The 20,438-nt window shown below is 28.8% G+C and overlaps 4 protein-coding genes across 4 annotated transcripts in view; 2 read left to right on the forward strand and 2 right to left on the reverse strand.

The window, feature by feature from the left end:
* Window positions 1-5,503, forward strand: part of LOC113380898 (25S rRNA (cytosine-C(5))-methyltransferase nop2-like) — a 7,759-nt gene extending 2,256 nt beyond the window's left edge. The window contains exon 9 of the mRNA XM_026619956.1: window positions 5,448-5,503. Within this exon, the coding sequence (XP_026475741.1) occupies window positions 5,448-5,503 (56 nt within the window). The remainder of the gene's footprint in view (window positions 1-5,447) is intronic.
* An 8,468-nt stretch (window positions 5,504-13,971) lies between these two features.
* Window positions 13,972-15,306, reverse strand: LOC113363838. The gene is made up of 3 exons (XM_026606316.1): window positions 15,076-15,306; window positions 14,371-14,534; window positions 13,972-14,285 (listed from the first exon to the last, which is right to left on the reverse strand). The coding sequence occupies exons 1-3, from the start codon at window positions 15,218-15,220 to the stop codon at window positions 14,118-14,120; spliced, it is 477 nt and encodes a 158-aa protein (XP_026462101.1). The 5' UTR covers window positions 15,221-15,306; the 3' UTR covers window positions 13,972-14,117.
* A 2,782-nt stretch (window positions 15,307-18,088) lies between these two features.
* Window positions 18,089-19,261, forward strand: LOC113380905 (SURF1-like protein). Its single transcript, XM_026619959.1, has 5 exons — window positions 18,089-18,287; window positions 18,353-18,474; window positions 18,531-18,728; window positions 18,792-18,974; window positions 19,033-19,261. The coding sequence occupies exons 1-5, from the start codon at window positions 18,135-18,137 to the stop codon at window positions 19,259-19,261; spliced, it is 885 nt and encodes a 294-aa protein (XP_026475744.1). The 5' UTR covers window positions 18,089-18,134.
* A 148-nt stretch (window positions 19,262-19,409) lies between these two features.
* On the reverse strand, window positions 19,410-20,239 carry LOC113363523 (coiled-coil domain-containing protein 12-like). The gene is made up of 3 exons (XM_026606017.1): window positions 20,019-20,239; window positions 19,708-19,920; window positions 19,410-19,567 (listed from the first exon to the last, which is right to left on the reverse strand). Exons 1-3 carry the CDS (start codon window positions 20,153-20,155, stop codon window positions 19,432-19,434), a joined length of 486 nt encoding a protein of 161 aa, XP_026461802.1. The 5' UTR covers window positions 20,156-20,239; the 3' UTR covers window positions 19,410-19,431.
* Window positions 20,240-20,438: the final 199 nt, after the last annotated feature.

Below are 20,438 nucleotides of genomic sequence, written 5' to 3' on the forward strand. Positions count from 1 at the left end.
TCAGGAAATTATAATAGACACTTTGAGATGTAACGAATGTACTCAAAGTACAAAGTTTCATAAGAAAACGGTTATAGAGCTTTTTATTACAAAAACCATGTAGAACTATTTAGTACAGAGCACATATGAGAGGGCGTCCATTAATCACGTGATGTTTTTAGGGGGAGGAGGGGTTTGACAAAAAATCACGAGATATCACGTGGGGGAGGGAGGGGTATAGTAAGATATCACGCGCATTATTTTTTAACTGATTTTTTTAAATCAAACATTTTCAGAAGAAATTCAAAAATTTTACAGTTTTATCACGTAATTAAAAATGCACGTGATGTTTAGTGGGGGAGGGAGAGTAATTTTGAATATCACCATGTATCCCCCCCTTGGTTCAAAAATCATTAAAAAATCGCTCACGTGATTAATGGACGCCCCCTGAGATGGATCAAAACTTCTTATAGCTCAAATTTTTTTGAGAAAACTTGTCAATTATAGCATTCGTTGTTATAATAATATATCTTGTTGTCTAGGGAATAATATATCTAAATTACAAGATTGAAAGATTAATTGTGCATCCTGCAGAGCTTTCTCAAAATATCAATCATCCGAGAGCAAAATTGGTAAATTACCCAAAGATTCATAATCTCACTTACGCATGAAACATGGTTTGATAAAATCTTTTACAAATCAAAAAGTGTTTTAAGAACCTTCCGAATTTAGTATTTGTCATCATAGACAGTTTGAAATATAATATATTAAAATTAAAAAAGTGCGTCCTATAGAGTCATTTGAATTGATTATTTTACATATAATAATTATAAGAAACATATAAAAATTAGTTCTATATATGATTCGTGAAAAAGATAAGTAATCTTTGATATTAGTTATGATTCAATTAGGTTTTTTTATGTAATTATTAATTTCATGTAGGGCAAGTTATAGTAATCGCAAAAAAATCGAAAATGAAAATTTTTATATATCTTTACGTTTCAAAAGTTTCTGAATATTTTGACATACCTTAGAAAAAATAGATGTATGTGTGTGTGTATGTGTGTGCGTGTGTGTGTGCGGATACAAATTTTCGTCGACGATTCCGGGAACACCGATCAACCGATTTGAATAATTCAAAAAACATTCGATTCGTATTGATAAGGAGACGTGCTGATTAATTTTTGGCGGAGGCAGGTCTAGCCATTCCGAAGATGCCAGGCAAAAAGTGCCAAAATTGGTAACTCAGTTTTTAAGAGAACGGAGCGTCGGATTTTAATATTTCAAAAGAATGTTACTTGTATTGACAAAATGAAGAATTGGTCAAATTTTCATAAAGGCAAGTCTAGCGGTTTCAGAGATGCAATGAAAAATGTAAAAAAAATGACATTTGGCAGTCAAAAATGATCATTAGACATATTCATATCAAATCATAAGTATATATTTTGTTTTGTTAAGTATATATATTCATATGGGTTCCGTACTAATGTTTATCAGTTAGACGGCAACGCGGCGCTTACGCGCTTTAACAGTTCGTCTCTATGCAGTTAAAGCAGTTTGCTAAAGTCAAAATTGCTTTGAAAAAAAGTTCAGAATATCCAAAATATGTCAAAATAAAGAAAACATTTTTTTTCAAGCAATTTTTTGTCAATTTTATAGTTTCTCAAAAATCTATTTTTTTCGAAGTAAAATTTTTTCAAATATATTATTCGTTTTTTAAAAAATAATAATTTTTGTTCCGGAAGTTCCAGCAATTTGCCTTAAGGCACAATGCCATGCGCCCCACTAGTTAAATTTATTTTTCTCGTCGGCGCCCGCACTATTCCCGTGTCCCGTTCCTGTACGAGAAAGATCGCGTTTGTGTATTTCTCTGGAACCCGCGGCCGCCTTGGAGGTTCTCGGTTCGTTGACCGAAGCTATTGTCAAATATCATTGTATAATATTATAATAAAACAACTAAAACATTATACAGTGGCGTACATTGATTTTTTGCACACCACCGAAGGGGTAAAACAATTCCAAGTCTAAAGACCAAAAAATAATATGAATAACACAATAATTATTGTACCCAGTGAGTAGTCTTGAAATTTTATATATGGAATCTTTATGATGCACATTTTGTTTTATTCCCTGGTGACATTTTTCAACGCAATTGATTTATTTCTTTTCTTTGGTCATGTTGGAAAAAAGGACGAAGACGATTGGAAGAATGTTGACAAAGAAGTTTGTGGCGAATTCCAAAGTGCAAAATATTTGTGTTAACCACAAATATTTATATATCTTATTAATTCTAATATTTTCCAGAGATTGAAAATTTTCAGAATTATGGAGCCCTGAAATCTTATATGATTAATAATTTATTAGAAGTTCTAATATTAATGAATATCATGATAAATTATTGAGAATTATAAAAAATATGAATAGTAATCAATAATTATAAAAAAATAATCAAAATTAAAGAATTATTAAAATATATCAAAAGTAATCCAATCTTATAATCATGAAATACCAGAAATAATTAATAAATGATTTAGTGAAATATTTTAAAATTTGAAGAAAAAAATTAAATTTGAACTTTGAGTTTAACATTTCAGAACTATGAAAAATATTTTAATATTTAGCATATGTTCGTCTATATATTTTTCATGATTTTATAATTCTGAACTAAAATTCTTTATTTAGTTTCTCGTTTATGATTATTTTTATGTTTCGGATATATGGAATGTCTTCTTCATTAGGAGCTTTATGAAAATAAATAACAATATTGCATTATATAATACAATTACTGAAAATTTATAACTGATAATACTTACAATTAGTTATAGGTATGCATGGTCGGTATATATATATATATATATATATATATATATATACATAATCTATTCACAACGGTTTTACGATTTAAATACTTTTATTCAAAAAAAGATTGCTGCTCCTGATGCGTTTTTAACCAGAACGCATAGTTGAGCGTTAATAACCCAATTTGCGGAATGTAAATCATATTAACTGTTTATATATATATATATATATATACATATATATATATAAATATATATATATATATATATATATATATATATAATTATATATATATATCTTACATTGATCGTGATGCACCGTTTGCACTTGTAATTAGAATACATTATCTTTCAAAAATCTGTTTGAAAACAAATACTAAAATGGATAAGTGTTCTAACAAAATTTTCAGTTATTAAATAGTTCATGAAATTGATTTCCATACTAAGCGTGAGTAAACAATAATTAACAAATATTTACACTGTTTATAGGACGCACAGTATGTACAGCCTTTTAATTTGAATATGGTATACCGCAAAATATCTTCTATTAGAAAAAGTACTAGAACCGAGAAGTATTTTGAAATAAATTGAGTTATATGCTATTTTGAAGAGAGCTGTTATCATTTTTCTTCAATTTCCAAATCGCATCGTATCGGATCACAAAACAATAAAAGTGGTGGAGGTCTCTTGGACTCAAGGTGAAAGGTCTCCGACGTCCTCTCAAGATGGGAGAAGAACCAGACTCAAGGTTCCGTACTTGTCTTCAGAATAGCAAAGATGAGCATTTTTTTTATTCATGATTCTATCTTAATTCCGACCAATCTATCTTAATCTGTAACCATAAATCTTATCGAATTAGATTGTGTCAACTGCATTGTCTTTGCATCAGAAACAATACCAGTATTGTTACATTGGAATTATTATACAATTGGATAAGGAAAATCGCCACCGACATGAAGGCAATTGTCTATTGTTTGCTGATTATGTTTGTTAATTTTGTAGGAAATTGCTTTATATAAAATAAAAGTAAAAGCCGACGAGCTATGCGGTCAGTCACACATGAAGACAGGTCTATGATGAAAGACAACCTTTGTACATGATTTGGTTTAGAAAATGAATTTGGCCAATTTTTAATAGAAAGTACCTAACATTGATGATTGAGTAACAAGAATTTTGGCGTACAAATCTCATGCACGTGAAGATTTATTTTTGAATTACTTTGCAATTTTTTATTTTAACATATCCTTCTCCAATACTATTTATTGCGATAGCAAATGCTAAAATTAGTTTGGTAGGTTTTAACAACTTTTTAAATTGGGTAGGATTTTATCTGCAAAAGTAGTGTAAATTGACTCTGATTGATTAATATTTTCCAAGATCTTTTCAGGATGCACCATTTGTATTACAGCTTTGTAATTGAGATATGTTATCTTTCATAGTGTCTATTCTTATTGCATTAATTACTATTGTTTGAACAAAGTCATTAGATTATTTTAATGACATACTACTATAGAACTTTTTTTAAATATTCATAATCGTGTAATTATTTGCGCAAACGCACTTGTAGAAAAGTGATAGTGATTATTAATATTATGATTATGATTAGAAAGGTGCTTTTGAAATTAAAGCAAAAACATTAAACGTGGAAAGTCAGTCGAATGGCAATGAATTCATTTAAATATGTTAATAAAATATATAATTACTAACAAACAAACAACAAATGCATGTTGTTTAGTCACGTTCTCTGGGTTAGTAGTTTTATTCTAGCCCCGCTAGCACCACTGTTTTACAAATTTTTTAGGAAAGTAATAATTAATAATAAGGAATAATAAAGATCTAGGCCTTAGAGTCTAAGGCATCCTGTGAAGCTCATACATTTTAGAGTCAAAGAAGCAACTTATTTGTGTTACGAAACTTTGGCGTTAAAAATAAGAAACAATTAAACTGTCGGCACTGAGAAAACTATAAAAAGTATGGATATAAAATTTTACCTTGATTTTTTATTAGTTTTTTAAACGCTGATATATATATATGCATTTATATATATATATATATATATATATATATATATATATATATATATATATATATATATATATATATATATATATATATATATATATACAAGTGCTGTTGATAAATTCGATTTTATATAAATAACATAAAATTAAACAATAAGTCTTTTCACGAAGAAAATGAAGAAGAGTCGTTAAATCTTCATCTTCCAGCGTTTCAAATTCTGTTTCCCGTTTTACGTATAAATTCCTATCGGCGGCGTACAAAAAGGTCGACTGAAGATATTACAGTTATTTTACATCACTAAAATACCAAGATTTTATGGAAAAATAAATAAGATAAAATAAGACGAAGATATTATCTATACAAAAATGTTTAATTAGATTTAAATCTCTCGCAAGCAAAAATTAGTTTTTTGAATATAGTCTACCAAAGATCATCGTTGATAAAGATACTCACTTATAACATTAATTACAAGTTGTATTCAAGTATGGTTGTATATAACCTTTCATAATTTAAAATATTTATAAAATTTTGTTTTTATAATGAATATTCTGAAAAATGACATATTCTAAATTCAATAACTTGGTACAAACGGTGCGTCCTGAGTAATTTTTTCTTAATGAAGTTTCTAATCAAATTTCACGTCTTTAGAGGAGATTGAATTGTTGCAGAGACTTCTGATGTTACAAAATCTTGTTCAACCGTGAACACATTAGACCTCATCATTCAGATGAATCGAATAGTTTAAATGTTATATGTGATTTAATTAATAAGTGTACAAATGTGAATTCTAGCACTTTACGATTACTGTACCTAAGATCATTCCAATAACTTAACTTTTAGAATAAACTGAGCTGTTGTAGGGCATAAACATTGCAAAGACAGAATTTTTGCAGCTATTTTGATTTTGTTCAAAATTCTTTCATGCATTAATCATATGGTTTAAATGTACAATATTAGGAACAATTGCATCTAATCATTTGTCTACTTCAATTGCAATTTTGGAGTATCTTATAGGTATAATTAGATATCTTATACATATTTAATTGAATCGAATGGTTCAAAAACGACAATAGATATAATAAACTTTTTTTTAAATCTGAAATTGATTATTCTGCACTTGAATTAGTGCTGCAGGCTTAGTCATGGATCTATTTCGATATTATGATGTTTTCGATAAAAACCTGTCCTCGAGTCGACTTTCCTCGCAAAAACTTGACTTTCTTGTGTCCATTCTGAGCTACTTTACTTATTTCTTCTCCGAGATAGTTTGCGGTCGGAGTAGTAACGCGCTGTTATAATTTCTTATCTGCATTTCTATTCCAAAAATAGACAGAGGGCCCGCGACCAAGGGCAAAGAAACTAGTTTTGTCCTAAGGCAAACTCTCTTTTATTGATCTTTTGCAAATTTGATAAAAATTGAAAAATATATTTTGGAATTTTTGAAAATTGAGTTATTATTGTGCGTGATCTAACTCAACACAAAAATTATTGAAAATCTTAATATTATTCTAAGAAGTACATTTCGTCGTGTGCCTAAAATTTTTTATTTAGTTTATTTTTACAAATTCACTTAATGAAGAGTATAATTCTAATTAATTAAATTAGAGGAAGAATGAGACTATACTGACGAGCAAACTGACATAATGGATTTAGCAACTAATTTATAATGAGCTCTACTGACTTATACTTAGGGTCCATATCTCTGATTCACAAAGAAGAGAGCTACTGAGTCTTGACTTGCTGAATAAACTAATAAAGTGCTATGTATGGATCATAGCTCTGTATAGATCGGAGAAATGGACTCTAAGAAAGGCCGACAAGAACTACCTGGAAAGCTTTGAATTGTGGTGCTGGAGGCGCATGGAGAAGATAAAGTGCATAGACAAAATAACAAATGAAGATGTCCTGAGAAGAGTGGGAGAAGAAAGGACTTTTTTCAGCACAATCCTGAAAGAAAAAAGAAACTGGATCGGACACCTTCTGCAAAAAGAGTGCCTCCAGCACGACGTCGTCGAGGGTAAAATAAAAGGACTGAAAGGAATGGGAAGAAGAAGAATGCAGACGATTGACGACTTACACGGGTAATAGTGGCAATGGGAATGGACGACCACAAAGAGCTCTCACACCATGGACTTGCCTTCGGGCTGACTACCATTTATTATTATTATCTCTAATTCGTAGAGAGTAAAATTCTTTTAAATCTCTGACCAATATTCGAAAACAAATCTACTGACATGCAATCTAAAATAATAGAAACAATAACTATAATATAAGGACTAATTCTATTGACTTTTATACTTGTCCATACGATCCGTAAAAATTGAATACTAATATGAACTTTACTGTGTGTTTTGTATTTTGTATCCGTGTCTCTGATCTCCAGTGTGTTCTTAGAATGAAAGATTTTACCAGATTCATTCACGATCTGAAATTCAGTAGAGTCCGTCAATAGAGTCTTAGAGATCATAAGAAATCAAGTTTGGTCTTATATTCTTATTATTATTATTATCCATGGTTGAATTTATTATTAAGTATTCGCTTTTAATTACTATAATTAATTATTGTTATAATATTTTCTAGCGTGTTATGATGTTATAATCGTTTTGTTTATGTTTAAATTTTTTTAAATAATTTCACATAACGCGATCACTTTCAATGGTACACGCAATATAATTATATATTTGATTTGAATGGAAACATAAATAAAATAAAAATATTCTCATCGTAAAGTGAGATTTAGAACGCGATTTCTAAAATTATAATATATATATATATATATATATATATATATATATACATATGAATAATTTTGTACTCTTATTGCATTTTGCTTGTCAGTAGAATTGCATTCCAATTTGTCAATGCTAAATCAACCCATACCACTTTCTTACCACTGATAAAAAATTTATAACTCTAACTTTTGCCGAAACCCTTATGATTTTATTTTTTATTATCATAATAGAATATTTAAGGAATAAGATGTTCAAATTACAAAATCATAGTAAAAACAGTACATCCTGTAAAGCTCTTTGAAAAAGTATATCAGCCATATTTCGCACTATGATGTAAACACGATTTAATTTAGGTAGATTTTATTAATTCAGTTTTTTGTAATTATGTTTGCTTTAATATTGTGCACTTGTTTTGTATTATTTAACCCAGTTTTTTGCATAAGAGCAATAATTAAATTAGCGAAACAATTATTTATATTTTATGACCCAATTACTGGCACGCAATTGTTTTTGTAAATTATTGCTGATTGATGATAAAAAATATTTTCTTGAGCTCATTAAGTAGTTTAAATTTTTATTCTGAACGGGAAACCTTTTTTTCATTATTAATGTAAGTTTTTAACGACAGAAATACATGTTTCAGTTAGTGTCTTGATATGAAATTTGATTAAAAAAGTATCTATTGTTGCTGCCAAATTTGTAACTGAAAGCCTCACTATTTGGGCAATGAAATTGTTTTGCGCCATTTTTCAGGTTTTCAAATTTAACTAATTGAGTCAGAAGGTGGTCTCACTATTTTCACAAGCGACTAATTTAGGTAGTAGAGAAATAAAATCCAGATAAAATTTGGTAAAAAATGGAGTGATTAAAATTATTTAAAAAATTACATACAAATTTTATTAGCCCTTAAACATAGAGTATGGACAAAAGCAATAAACCATTTAAATTGCTTATTTTGCCAATGTAAAACTTCAATAACGTAATTTTGTCTAAGAATATTGAGTTTTATTTGCCCGTCGGTTAAAATTGAATAAATTTTTCTTTAAAATGATATAATGAACAAAATGAACAAAAAATAGCAAAAATTGAGTTTTCTCGTCGCAGTTTTGTTTTAGGTCAAAGCAGTCACGTCTTTTCTTCGACGGATAAAATTCCCATAAATAGTTGTAATAATATCCAATAATCTATTTTATTTAAACTAGATTACATTTAATTTATAATCGAATCAATTTTCCACAACGATGAAAACAACAAATTTCTAAAACAACAACAAGGTCGCGCCACCGTTGTGCATCGATAATTAATTGTGAAAGCTTTTGCTTTGCGCGAGAAAAATAGATGTTCGCATTATTCATAATAAATTATTAACATTATTGCGAGAATATTGTTATGAAAATACAATTTTTTGCACATTAAGGTGTAAGAAATATAATCGTTTGGCAAAAGGCTCCGTACAAGAAATATTTCAGGATAGAAGCAGAATTTATGAGAAAACCCATATTTGATTATATCAATTTTCAGGAAAATCCAATTTTAGAAATTTTACACCTATACAAGTAGTGCGTCCTGCTGAGCTTATTGAAAGCATACTTATGTCCATCAACATACTGATTTTTTAACAAAATCCATTGCACGTGTAGCATAACCATGTGCATAGTTTTGAAAATTCTTATATAACTTATAATTATAAAGTTTTAATAAAAGACTTGTAAATTTAATTATTTTTCGTTATAATAGACACTTTTATATGAAAACACCCAATTTTCAAAATAGTTGTGAAGCAATGCGATATATAGATTTTCTTTATTGTTTTGGTACAAATAAATCAACACAGTATGAGTAGGATTTTCCAAAGAGCTTTGTAGGAATTTTCATTTGTACTAACAGCTTGAAAATTAAATATACCATTTCTCAAAGAGTAGTTTAAAACCACTAATAGTCAAACTTATAGGTTTTTAATTATAAAGATTTTATCGAAATATTCACCGTTTATAAGGGCGAGTATAAATGCTAATTTTATGGATGAAATATGTTCCAGATAATTAATTTCAAGGAGCTGTACAGGGCGCATCGTTTGTATTACAATATTGAAATTCGGACAATGCAATCTTCAAAGTATCTCCTATAACTGCAAATTCTAAAATTGAATAGTTTTCTGAAGAAAAGGTTGATTTATAAAGGTTTTTTTTCTAATTGTGTTCCATACATAATTAAAATTATTATTTAATTTGTTAAAAAGAAGAATCGGGTTATTCTGATACCATTCTTCAATTTGTCTGTTACAGAAACAAGTAATAAAATTCAAGCGACTTTTCTCAAAATTTTGAGTTATACTATTCTCATCAATTTTTGTGTATACAGTTTACTGTTCATGATAACGACACTTTTATGTTATTACACTAACAGTATATGTTTTAATGTATTTTTTTCAAATTTGTGTGTGTTTGTCTATGTATGTGTGTGAATAATTCCATGTCCATGGAATTTAAAATAATATGGTCCAGCGCTTTTCCATTGTACTCGACTATGTACAGTATCACGCATCGGAAACAAATGTGCTCCAAATATTATTCTGAATGCGGAATTTACGTAAAAAACTAGTAGTGTATAGATAAAGAAAAAGTGTTAAACCTTCCTTGATTTAATATTTACAAATACCGATCTTTGCTCCGATATTCTACTTTTGCTATTCGTTCCATCTACTTTTAGTCGTTTGTTTTACTTGTTTGCTTTTTTTATGGTCATGATTTCACACAGACATTACCGGTTTTTTGGAATTGACCCGTTCTAAAAAATACAATTCGGAACACTTGTTTTATTCTAGGCTAAAAAATTTCAAACTGGAATGATCTGTATAAAAAATCCAAATTGAGCAACAAATATCAGGATGAGGTTAGTAGAAGGCAACTGAATTTTATGCACAACTCCTGAATTAAATCTAGAACCAGATTTGGGGTTAATCAACATCCATAATTATCATCTGATGTTTTTTATCCTGCAATATTTTTTGTGGAATATGATTCAAATATGCATGTAACATCATCAGCATCAACCTAGTTGTACATTCTTCTTCTATTCTACTGTCACAGATTGTGACCGTGGACGACCTCGTTATAAAATAACTTGGAAGAGAAGATCGTGGAGAAAAAAAAGGTTTTTGCATAAAAAAATTACAATTGCATTGCAATTGATTACTTCTTACAAGATAGAAATAGATCTTATCCTGGTATGGTCACATCGTTTATACTACAAAATTGACTATTGAATATATGGTTTTTCAAAGTGACTATGATGATAGCAAATACTAAAATTGATGGGGTCACAAGAGATTCAATCACAATTTATAAGTGGATATCAGGCTATTCTGTGATGATGTTCTGGATGAGCTTTACAGTATAAAAAGTTTGTACTAAACCCTGCAATTTGAGTGAGTCTTACCTCAAAATGTTTGTTATAGTAACAAATATTAGAACTGGTAGGTTCTTGCTAAATTTTGTGGTATAAGAGATTTTATCAAATTGTGCTCAACGCCAATGGATGAATATAGCACAAAATTTAAAAAGCCATTTTAATTAGCTCTACAAAATGCACCGATTGTTCTACAAGCTTGCAATTTGGATATATTAACGTTTAAGTATCTACTATAACTACGGATAATAAAACTGATAGGTTTTTTAACAAAGTTTTGAGTTATATAGATTTTATCAAGATGAATACATATCTAAATGTATGCAAACAATACTGACATATGACAAATTTCAAGAGCTCCAAAGGACACAATATACACTACACTATTGTCTTGTTTTGTGAATTTGTCATACATTAAAGTACCTATTATTGTTATAATTACTAACATTGATAGCTTTTCTCACAAAATTTTGAGTTATAAAACATTAGATCAAATTGTACCCTACCCATGTGAGTGGAGATGGCATTTTTAATGCGCTGTACAAAATGTTTGTGTTACAATTTTGCAATATTAATATATCCTCAAAGTGCTAATACCTGTCCCAATAGTTATAACAACAAATAATAAAACTCATAACTCTTCTAACAAAAACTTATAAAAAGTCGCAATTGTGTGTTATACTTAAGAATTACATTGTTTATATTGAAAGAGTTCTGTAGGCCGCACTGTTTGCAAAACAAGTAATTGACTCTCTAGAATTTATTATTATTTTTATGGTATATATACATATATATATATATAATTCAATATTTTTTAACAATTACCTGTCATCTAAATAATCATCCACATGTCCTTTACCACCACTCTGTCCAACAAAAAACGAACACTCTCAAACGTCCACAAATCCAAAAACCCTCAATTCAAACCAATCAATATATCTTCACCAATCAATTATTTTTAGTTTTAACACAAATTAGGTTTTCCCCATTTATTCACGACGGCAACCTTACCGGCCTAACGTTAAACTTGAACTGAAGTGACCGAGAGATGAGAGGAGCACCCACGCTCGGCGGCGGCTGCGGCCCCCACCAGTACGTGACACTGGGGGGACACAAGAGAGGAGGGATAGGTATTAGACTGATTTAGAAAAAGGTGTAAAGATATAGGGTTCCATTAATCGTGATGCTGGTTAGAGATGATGATGATATGTTATTAGAATTATTATTTTTACCTTTTTTTCTTCTTTGTTTACGGTTCACTTTTTACTAGCCGAACTTCTACTTTGATGCTCCGGCTTGCAGTTTCCTGTAGTTTCTCCATTTTGCACAAGCCTATAGCACATTGTGGTACTTCTTTTCCAATACATATCTAAACTCGCAGGTATTTTTCATTAAGGCGACCATATTTTTCAACTTCCCGTAGAGTAAGTCGTTGTAATCGTTCAAAAATCGAAATTGAAATTTTTTTACATTTCTTCACGTTTTTTAGGTTTCTGGACATTTTGTCATACCTCAGAAAAAATGGATGTGTGTGTATGTATTATGAATACAATTTTTCGTCCACGTTTTCGGGCGCATGGATTTGAATTTAAGAATGCAATAAAAATCTGTCTCTTAAAAAAAAATTACTCATTTGAATTCAAGTTATATGTTATATTTTATCTTATATTTTTGGATCTATATGTTTTTTTAGCTTTCAAACTTATTATTAAATTTTGTTCAATTTTTTTCATAACAATTTAAAAATATTTAGCAATTATTCTAGGCTGTCAAGAAGTTCATTTTCATAATTTTTGTTAACTTTCGTGATATTGGCTATTTTAACTTGTCTTCTTAGGGATTAATTCATTAATCACGTGAGCGAGCTTTTAAGGATTTTTGGACCTTCCCTCCACCTTGGTGATACATGGATATTCAAAATTACCTCTTTTTCCCCACCAAACATCACGTGTATTTTTAGTTACATACGTGATAAAACTGTAAGATTTTGATTTTTTTGAAAATGTTTGATTTTTTTAAAAAAAATCAGTTAAAAAATAAGTACACACACATTTTACTATACCCCTACCTCTCTCACGTGATATTTCGTGATTTTTTTTCAAAACCCCCTTTCCCCTAAAAAACTCAGGTGATTAATGGACGCCTCCTTATATAAGCATAATTGTAAATAGCATTTTCAAATATTTGATGGGTAGATGTAATTTTAATTTTAAGTTAGATCAAAGATTTAATTTAAACCTATATTTTTCGAAAATCCGAGACAAATATTGCTTTTAGAAAAACTCGGGTCACAAGGTGGAAATGCTGGACTGTTCCGGCCAAACCGGAACGTATGGTCACCTTATTTTCATAGTCTTATAATCTATATTCAAGTAGAAATTTATTCAGGTATTTAGTAGAGTCCTTTTATTATATCCTAGATCAATATCCAAATTTTATTTTTGCCAGAACTTATTAGAAGTTATACCTGAGGGTGCGTCCATTAATCACGTGAGCGAGTTTTTCAGGATTTTTGGACCTCCCCTCCCCCTTGGTGATACATGATGATATTCAAAATTAACTCCCCCCTCCCCCACCAAACATTACGTGTATTTTTAGTTACGTGATAAAACTGTAAAAATTTTGATTTTTTTGAAAATGTTAGATTTTTTTTAAAATCAGTTAAAAAATAAATACACGTGATATCTTACTATACCCTTCACCCACCACGTGATATTTCGTGATTTTTCTTTAAACTCTTCCTCCCCCTAAAAACCTCAGGTGATTAATGGACGCCCCCTTATTTAAGCATAATTGTAAATAGCATTTTCAAATATTTGATTTTGTAATTTTATTATCAAGTTAGAGCAAAGATTTTATTTAGACCTATATTTTTTGAAAATCCGGGGACAAATATTGCTTTTAGTAGAGTCCTTTTATTGTAACCTAGATCAATATTCAATTTTGTATTTGCCAGAACTTATCAGAAGTTATACCTGAAGAGTTATAATTGAAGATAAAATATTTATAAATCAAAATAAACCAATCAGGGTTTCAACATGTTTATTATAATATATACATATTCAATTATCATTACAAATATATGTAATATTTTCTTGAGGCTCACCACTAGTTTCACGAACCCTTTCTACAATTGATATAAATTCGATTATATTAAAAAATAATTCAATTTCCATTTTCAGAAGGGGCAACAGTGGCTGCCCACGTCGTCCAGGTCGATGCAGGCGCCGTTGGGGAAGCAGACGACGTTCTGGCGCAACTTGACGCGGCGCTCTACGTGAATCTTGAAACTGTTGGCCACCCAACGGTAGAGAGACTCAGATTCGCTTTCTGATACACCGAAGGCCTAGATAATTAGATAAGTATCCTCAATAGGTAAATTTGGACTGGATTTATATTAGTCGAGAAGGGAAAGTTCAATTTTTACATACCAAAAATTTATCGGATAATTCCTTAGGTATGTCGAGGTCGTCGGGGACTCTAAGTCCAGTGTGACATCTGGCCCTTGTTATGGGATAGAATCCCAAAGGAAATTTGCTTTCCATAATGCTGAAGCCGCGAGCCAACTCGAACAGAAGGAAGTAGGAGCGTTCTTCTAGAGAAGGTAAAGGTATGATGCATTTTAATTAAATATCTTGCAATTTTTAAATTATTCAGTTGATCTGAATGTTGTTTTTCGAAAATGCCAAAAACACAAAATTAAATTATCGATATATAGTCTAATGCTTAAATAATCTGCGGTATACTTTGAAACGCACTAGCAAGTGAACTAAAGAAATTATCATAATTTGTGGATTTTTTTAGTATTGTTATTGTAGCTTTTAAACTACTCAGTTGACATGAGTGATAAGTTTAGCCAAGTTGTATAAAATTTAATTATCTGCAAGAATAAGTAATTTTATAGCGATCTGCAGCCACTCTTCCTACCTTAAATTTGCTTTAGAAAGTACGAGACTGCCGATTAAGGTGGAAGTCGTTTAGGTGGGCATTTTGACTTATATCTGTTGTAACTATTAAACATCTTCACTTGATATGAATAATGTGATTTTATAATATTTATTCTTATTGTTAGATATTTAAATGATTTATTTAGTCTAATATCAAAAGTCCCGTACCTTAACAACTCATGTACTCACCATCGCTTTCCAAGCCATCGTAGATCTCCTTGAACGATTTAACAGGCAACGTATCAGGATGCGCAGTTTCATTATATGTCACAGCATATGCGTTAACCAGGACACCTGACAACGCCAGGATGAACCAGAGCAATATCTTGTTCATTTCGAAAGAAACAAATAAGCACTTAGACCAAGGTAGATTACAACTCACCAGATTTTAAGTTATCAGGATTACTGAAAGTAGTACCAGAATTAAGTTCTATTCAAGTTTCGACCTTTTATCAATGACGATTCTAAAACGTTTATGATCAAAGCCTAAAGAGCAACCGATTGGTTTTGTCTTATCGGAAATTTATTATTATCGTCATTGATTTTTTTTTTTTTTGCTTTACAACGAAACAAAATGTAATTCAGTGTTCTTTAGGGATTAATTGATAATCTCCTTGCCGTCGTGATTGTAGGAAAAAAATCTGTCACACACAGGGTCGAACTGATAGTAAGGTAGACATTATTGTGATTTAATTTTAGGCTTTTGCCATTTTTGCCATCATCGGCACTTGTATTTTTACTATATACTTGTGAGGGGTTTTGTAGCACAAGCGGTACGTCCTGGAGACCTCTATATCAGGGTTTCTTAAACTATGGGTCGCGACCTCAAATGGGGTCGATTTTTATATGTATGATGTTTTGTATGTATTCAACGAATTCTTAAACTATAAATAAATTTATAAATTATTTAAAAATATTAATTTATTTTTTTATATTTGTCAGCCAGGAAGATCGCAGTCATAAATGGAGTCCCGACGGGACAAAAGTTTAAGAAGCCTTGCTCTATATAATTCTGATTTTAGTAGAAAAGGTTTTATATTTGATTTTCAAAGTTTTTTTATTATTTTGTTTCTTGCTAAATTCAATGTAAAATCTTTTATTGTCTTTCGTCAACCGTAAGAATAACGAAAAATGTGATATATAAGAAGAACGTAATACATGTGAAATAATTATTTTTGACATAAATAAAATTGATTATTTATTATAATTGATAATTTATTTATAAATTTATTTATTTATCAAGTTCAATGTAATTAATTTATTTTTGAAATACGTTCATTTGAAGGTCGAAAAATAGTAGCCAAGTGACCCCCTGTAAAATTTCCTGAAAATTCGGAAACAGAAAAACCTGAAATTCCTAACGGATGACTAGTGAATATATATATATATATATATATATATATATATATATATATAAAGTATGTATTATATTTATATATTAATGATATTGGAGTGCATTGTTGAACTTTGTGAAATGATCTAGGGATTAAGAAAATAACTATAAATAATATAAATAGAACATTACTAAATTCTACTTTATTTTATCAAAGGCGGTACGATTGAACGAAAACCATAAAAGGGATTATTAGTAAATTACACAAAAGATAAGAATGTAATTAAATAGTTTAATATGATAAATATGTAATATATGTATATAATATTATATATATAATATATATATATATATATATATATACAAATTATACAAATTATACATACATTTAAATCAACTATAACATTGCCTAATAATATAAAGCCCTAGGATAAAGTTTCAACAATGTGTTAAAATATATATTTTTATATATATTTTCTATATATATATATATATATATATATATATATATATATATATACATATATATCAGTGTGTTTGTGAAAGTATTTATTCTGTCTCTACGCACAAATAGTAAATAACAAAATTTCATATGATTTGATTTGATTTGATTAATTTTCAGGCTTAATATTTTTAATCCCGTATGTCAAGATAATGATTGATCCATTAGAGTACGATAAATGGATCAATGGATTAATATAAATAAATAAAATAAACAGAAACTAATGTTGAAATTTGGAGAAAATAAAGAACCGAACAAATTGGAATTTCTTTCTATGCACACGAGATAACAGAAAAAAATGTTGGGTAGATGCAATAAGGTAAACTTATTTGGTAATTTTTTATATAAGTAATTGTACATATTTCAAATATTTATAGGAGAATACTTTATTATTTGTTATTATAATAGATATATAAACAAGCATATCATAATAATAGAATTTAAACATTCCACAATTAAAATAAATAATTTAATAATATTCTTATAAGAGTTCTCTTGATTTAAGTTTCTGTCTGGATAAGGGCGAGGTACTTTTCCAATATATTATGTTTTTATTTCAAATAATTGTAAAAAGATGCTAATTTTGTCTTTATTGTGATGTATAGACATCATAGTATAACATGTAATAATTTGAATTTTCCCAACGAAACAGTACTATTAAAAAAAAAAAATTATAATATTAATACAATATTAATTATTTAAAGTACTTTAAATGATTTCTCTTGTCATATAATTAATTATATGACAAGACTAATCATTTAAATTACTTTAAATAATTAATATTGTATTAATATTACAATATTATTAATTAATGTTTGGTAACAAAATAAATACTAAAATTAATGTATCCTCAAAAATATTTGGGGTAATTTTAAAATTACTATAGTACTATAGTACTAAACATTAGTACAATGTAATACATTCTATAATTAATATGAATAATAATATATAAATTATTTTATCAATTTTTTTATAGATATATAAGCATATCTCGATATTGTCCTAGTACTTTCTCATTATAGTAGTAATTAATACAAAAACTTGTGAAAAATTGAAATAATTAGGCAATATTTAAGACATAAATAAAAAATTTAAAATAAAGCTATATGTATTTGTATATTCATAGCTAAATAAATATCTCAGATAATAAACGTATACTAACTAATATATATTGATATCAAATATCTCAATTTTATTAAAAAACTGATTATAAATACAATTTTTTAACAAATGAATTGCAATTATCAGAATTTGAATTAAACGGTTTTTTAATTGACAGTTCAGTGTCAATTTGACAGTTGCACAAAATTTTCTTCATAACCAAATAAATAGGAAATAAACTAGAATAACAAAAATACATAAAACGAGCTTTCAATTACAATTTATTTAACTATATTTACAATAATTAAAATCATGATCTCAAACACCAGATATGTACTACGTTTTAATTCATGTAAAAATATATCCTATACGAATTCTATTAGATTTTTATCATTTAAACATAAATTAAAGTTCAATGAAAAGAAACCAGATAATAAAATAACACCTTTTGGTTGGTGTTTATTGGTTTGTAATGATTATTATTCATACTGATTATTTCAACATTATTAAATATCATTTTATTACTGCAGGTAGTACCTATATCTTCATTTGCTCTCGGATGCTGGCAAGTCAAGAGACGTCGATGGAAAGAAGACTTAATTGCTGATTTAAAAGCTAGAACTACTTTGAAACCTATACCACTACCAGATGAGTAAGTTATATATAGAATACTTAATATGTAAAGTATTTATTTGTCAAGTATTATAGTATATCTTATCTAACGAATATGGAATATCATCCGGTGATTGTCCGTGGTCATTATGTACCAGAAAAGAGTGTTCTTATGGGACCAAGATCATTAATTGTTGATGGTGATTCCTCTAAAGGCGGACTTTTGAGCCAAGGGGGTAAACATTCTGGTACAGGATTTCATGTTATTACACCTTTTAAACTATTGGACAGAGAGTGAGTTGAGTATTATATATATATATGCATATATATAATTTATTTAATTATTTATTATTACAGTGGTACTATTATGGTTAATCGAGGCTGGATACCAGCAAATAAAAGAAAAGTCATACAGAACGATGCTGAGAAAGAAAGTTCTCAAAACAATGAGCCAGTAACATTAATTGGTGTTGTAAGACATACTGAAGACAGATCTGTGTTTGCTCCTAGACAACAATCTGGAGGCACGCTTTTGTACAGGTATTTGTAATATCATTTTTAATTTTTATCATGTTTATAACATCATCTTTTATCCCAGGAATGTGCCTTATATAGCTGAGTTGACAGGATCAACATTACCGGTATTTTTGGATGTCAGAGAGTCCTCTGATCAAATACTTTATGATCCTGATAAACCTATACCGAATCAAACACGAGTCACATTAAGGAACGAGCACACTTCTTATATTTTTACATGGTTTGGATTGAGTGCATTCACAGGTTATATGTGGTATACGTCTGTTTTTAAGAAAATAAGGTTACCATAAACAAATGATGTTATCTAAGATAAGTTTGGATAACAACATTTGTTTAATATAGTTGATGCAATAAAATATTTTATTTCAAAGTGATAATTATATTTATTCTACATTTAATTAAAAAATCTTACAATAAAATATTTTAGATTTATTCCGCAATTTATTAAAACAAGTTTTATTTATTCTTCATCTACGTCCGCTGCTTTATCATTTGTTATAGCAGCCACATTCACAATTGTTGATAAATCTTCTTTTCCTGATTTTAATCTTTCTCTAATCAGTTCTGCTATAGCCCTCTGTGTTCTTCGCTCAAGTCTACAATTATAAAAATATAAAATAACATTTTTTTAATTAATTAACAAATATTACATTGAAATATTGTGAGTAAAATAAATGAATACAAAGTTATTAAATCATAATAAATAGATGAGTTTAAAAATACTTATTTAACTTACTTGTCTAATTTTTTTGCAATATCCCTTTTCAAGTCCCAATCAGGTTTCCTAGGTGCTAGATTAGTTATATCTAAGTCTTCTATTAAAGTTTGAGCAGTCTTTGCAGACTCCAATTGTTCTTGGACTTCGCTTTCGATATCACAAGGTTTAGTATCAGGTATTGTGTTTTCTTGTAGCTGCTCATCTTGGGGCTTGTAACTCCGGAAAATGGGCCTAGGGGTAAAAGGTAATTGTTGTAATTGTATGTATATATATATATATATATATATATATATATATATATAAATTAGATTTTATTTGCTTGAAATTACTTAGGTAAGCTTTCACTGATTGATGAATTATTTGCACTGCTAGATTCTTGATCTGTTTTTCTTTTGAGAGCACGTAAACGTTCTTTACGTTTTAAAGCTTCTTCCTCTAGAGATCCAACTTTTATATCTGTAGTCATTTTATATTTATTTATACGAAAGTAAACCTAAAAATTAAATGCAAATGTTTGTAATGTCAGATGTCAGAAGAAAAGTGCTGGGCTACTGGTAGGACATCTGTTATAAGAATATGGAAACGATAGAAATTGCGCAAATGATTTTTTATAAATAAAGACTTAAATATATCGTAATTACACAATTAAACATGTTGCAACGAAGTAAAAAGCAAAATCAAATTGAATTCTTAATTATTACTTGTTTTACAATAAATTTATGACAAATTTTTATAATACTATTTATATC

Source organism: Ctenocephalides felis, unplaced genomic scaffold (genome assembly GCF_003426905.1).
Source record: "Ctenocephalides felis isolate EL2017-DRISC unplaced genomic scaffold, ASM342690v1 CF-g0.4_SCAFFOLD_00845, whole genome shotgun sequence".
Lineage (NCBI taxonomy): Eukaryota > Metazoa > Arthropoda > Insecta > Siphonaptera > Pulicidae > Ctenocephalides > Ctenocephalides felis.

What these genes read in the sequence shown, in the direction of transcription:
- LOC113363838 (XM_026606316.1), bottom strand. Translation starts at nt 15,220, where the DNA reads ATGAACAAGATATTGCTCTGGTTCATCCTGGCGTTGTCAGGTGTCCTG. An exon ending in CGATGGCTTGGAAAGCGATG is followed by an intron (nt 14,535 to 15,075) that starts GTGAGTACATGA and finishes TACCTTCTCTAG; the next exon opens with AAGAACGCTCCTACTTCCTT. An exon ending in AATTATCCGATAAATTTTTG is followed by an intron (nt 14,286 to 14,370) that starts GTATGTAAAAAT and finishes CTAATTATCTAG; the next exon opens with GCCTTCGGTGTATCAGAAAG.
- LOC113380905 (XM_026619959.1), top strand. Translation starts at nt 18,135, where the DNA reads ATGATCTCAAACACCAGATATGTACTACGTTTTAATTCATGTAAAAAT. An exon ending in TTTAAACTATTGGACAGAGA is followed by an intron (nt 18,729 to 18,791) that starts GTGAGTTGAGTA and finishes TTATTATTACAG; the next exon opens with TGGTACTATTATGGTTAATC. An exon ending in GGAGGCACGCTTTTGTACAG is followed by an intron (nt 18,975 to 19,032) that starts GTATTTGTAATA and finishes CTTTTATCCCAG; the next exon opens with GAATGTGCCTTATATAGCTG.
- LOC113363523 (XM_026606017.1), bottom strand. Translation starts at nt 20,155, where the DNA reads ATGACTACAGATATAAAAGTTGGATCTCTAGAGGAAGAAGCTTTAAAA. An exon ending in ATCAGTGAAAGCTTACCTAA is followed by an intron (nt 19,921 to 20,018) that starts GTAATTTCAAGC and finishes TTTTACCCCTAG; the next exon opens with GCCCATTTTCCGGAGTTACA. An exon ending in ATTGCAAAAAAATTAGACAA is followed by an intron (nt 19,568 to 19,707) that starts GTAAGTTAAATA and finishes TTATAATTGTAG; the next exon opens with ACTTGAGCGAAGAACACAGA.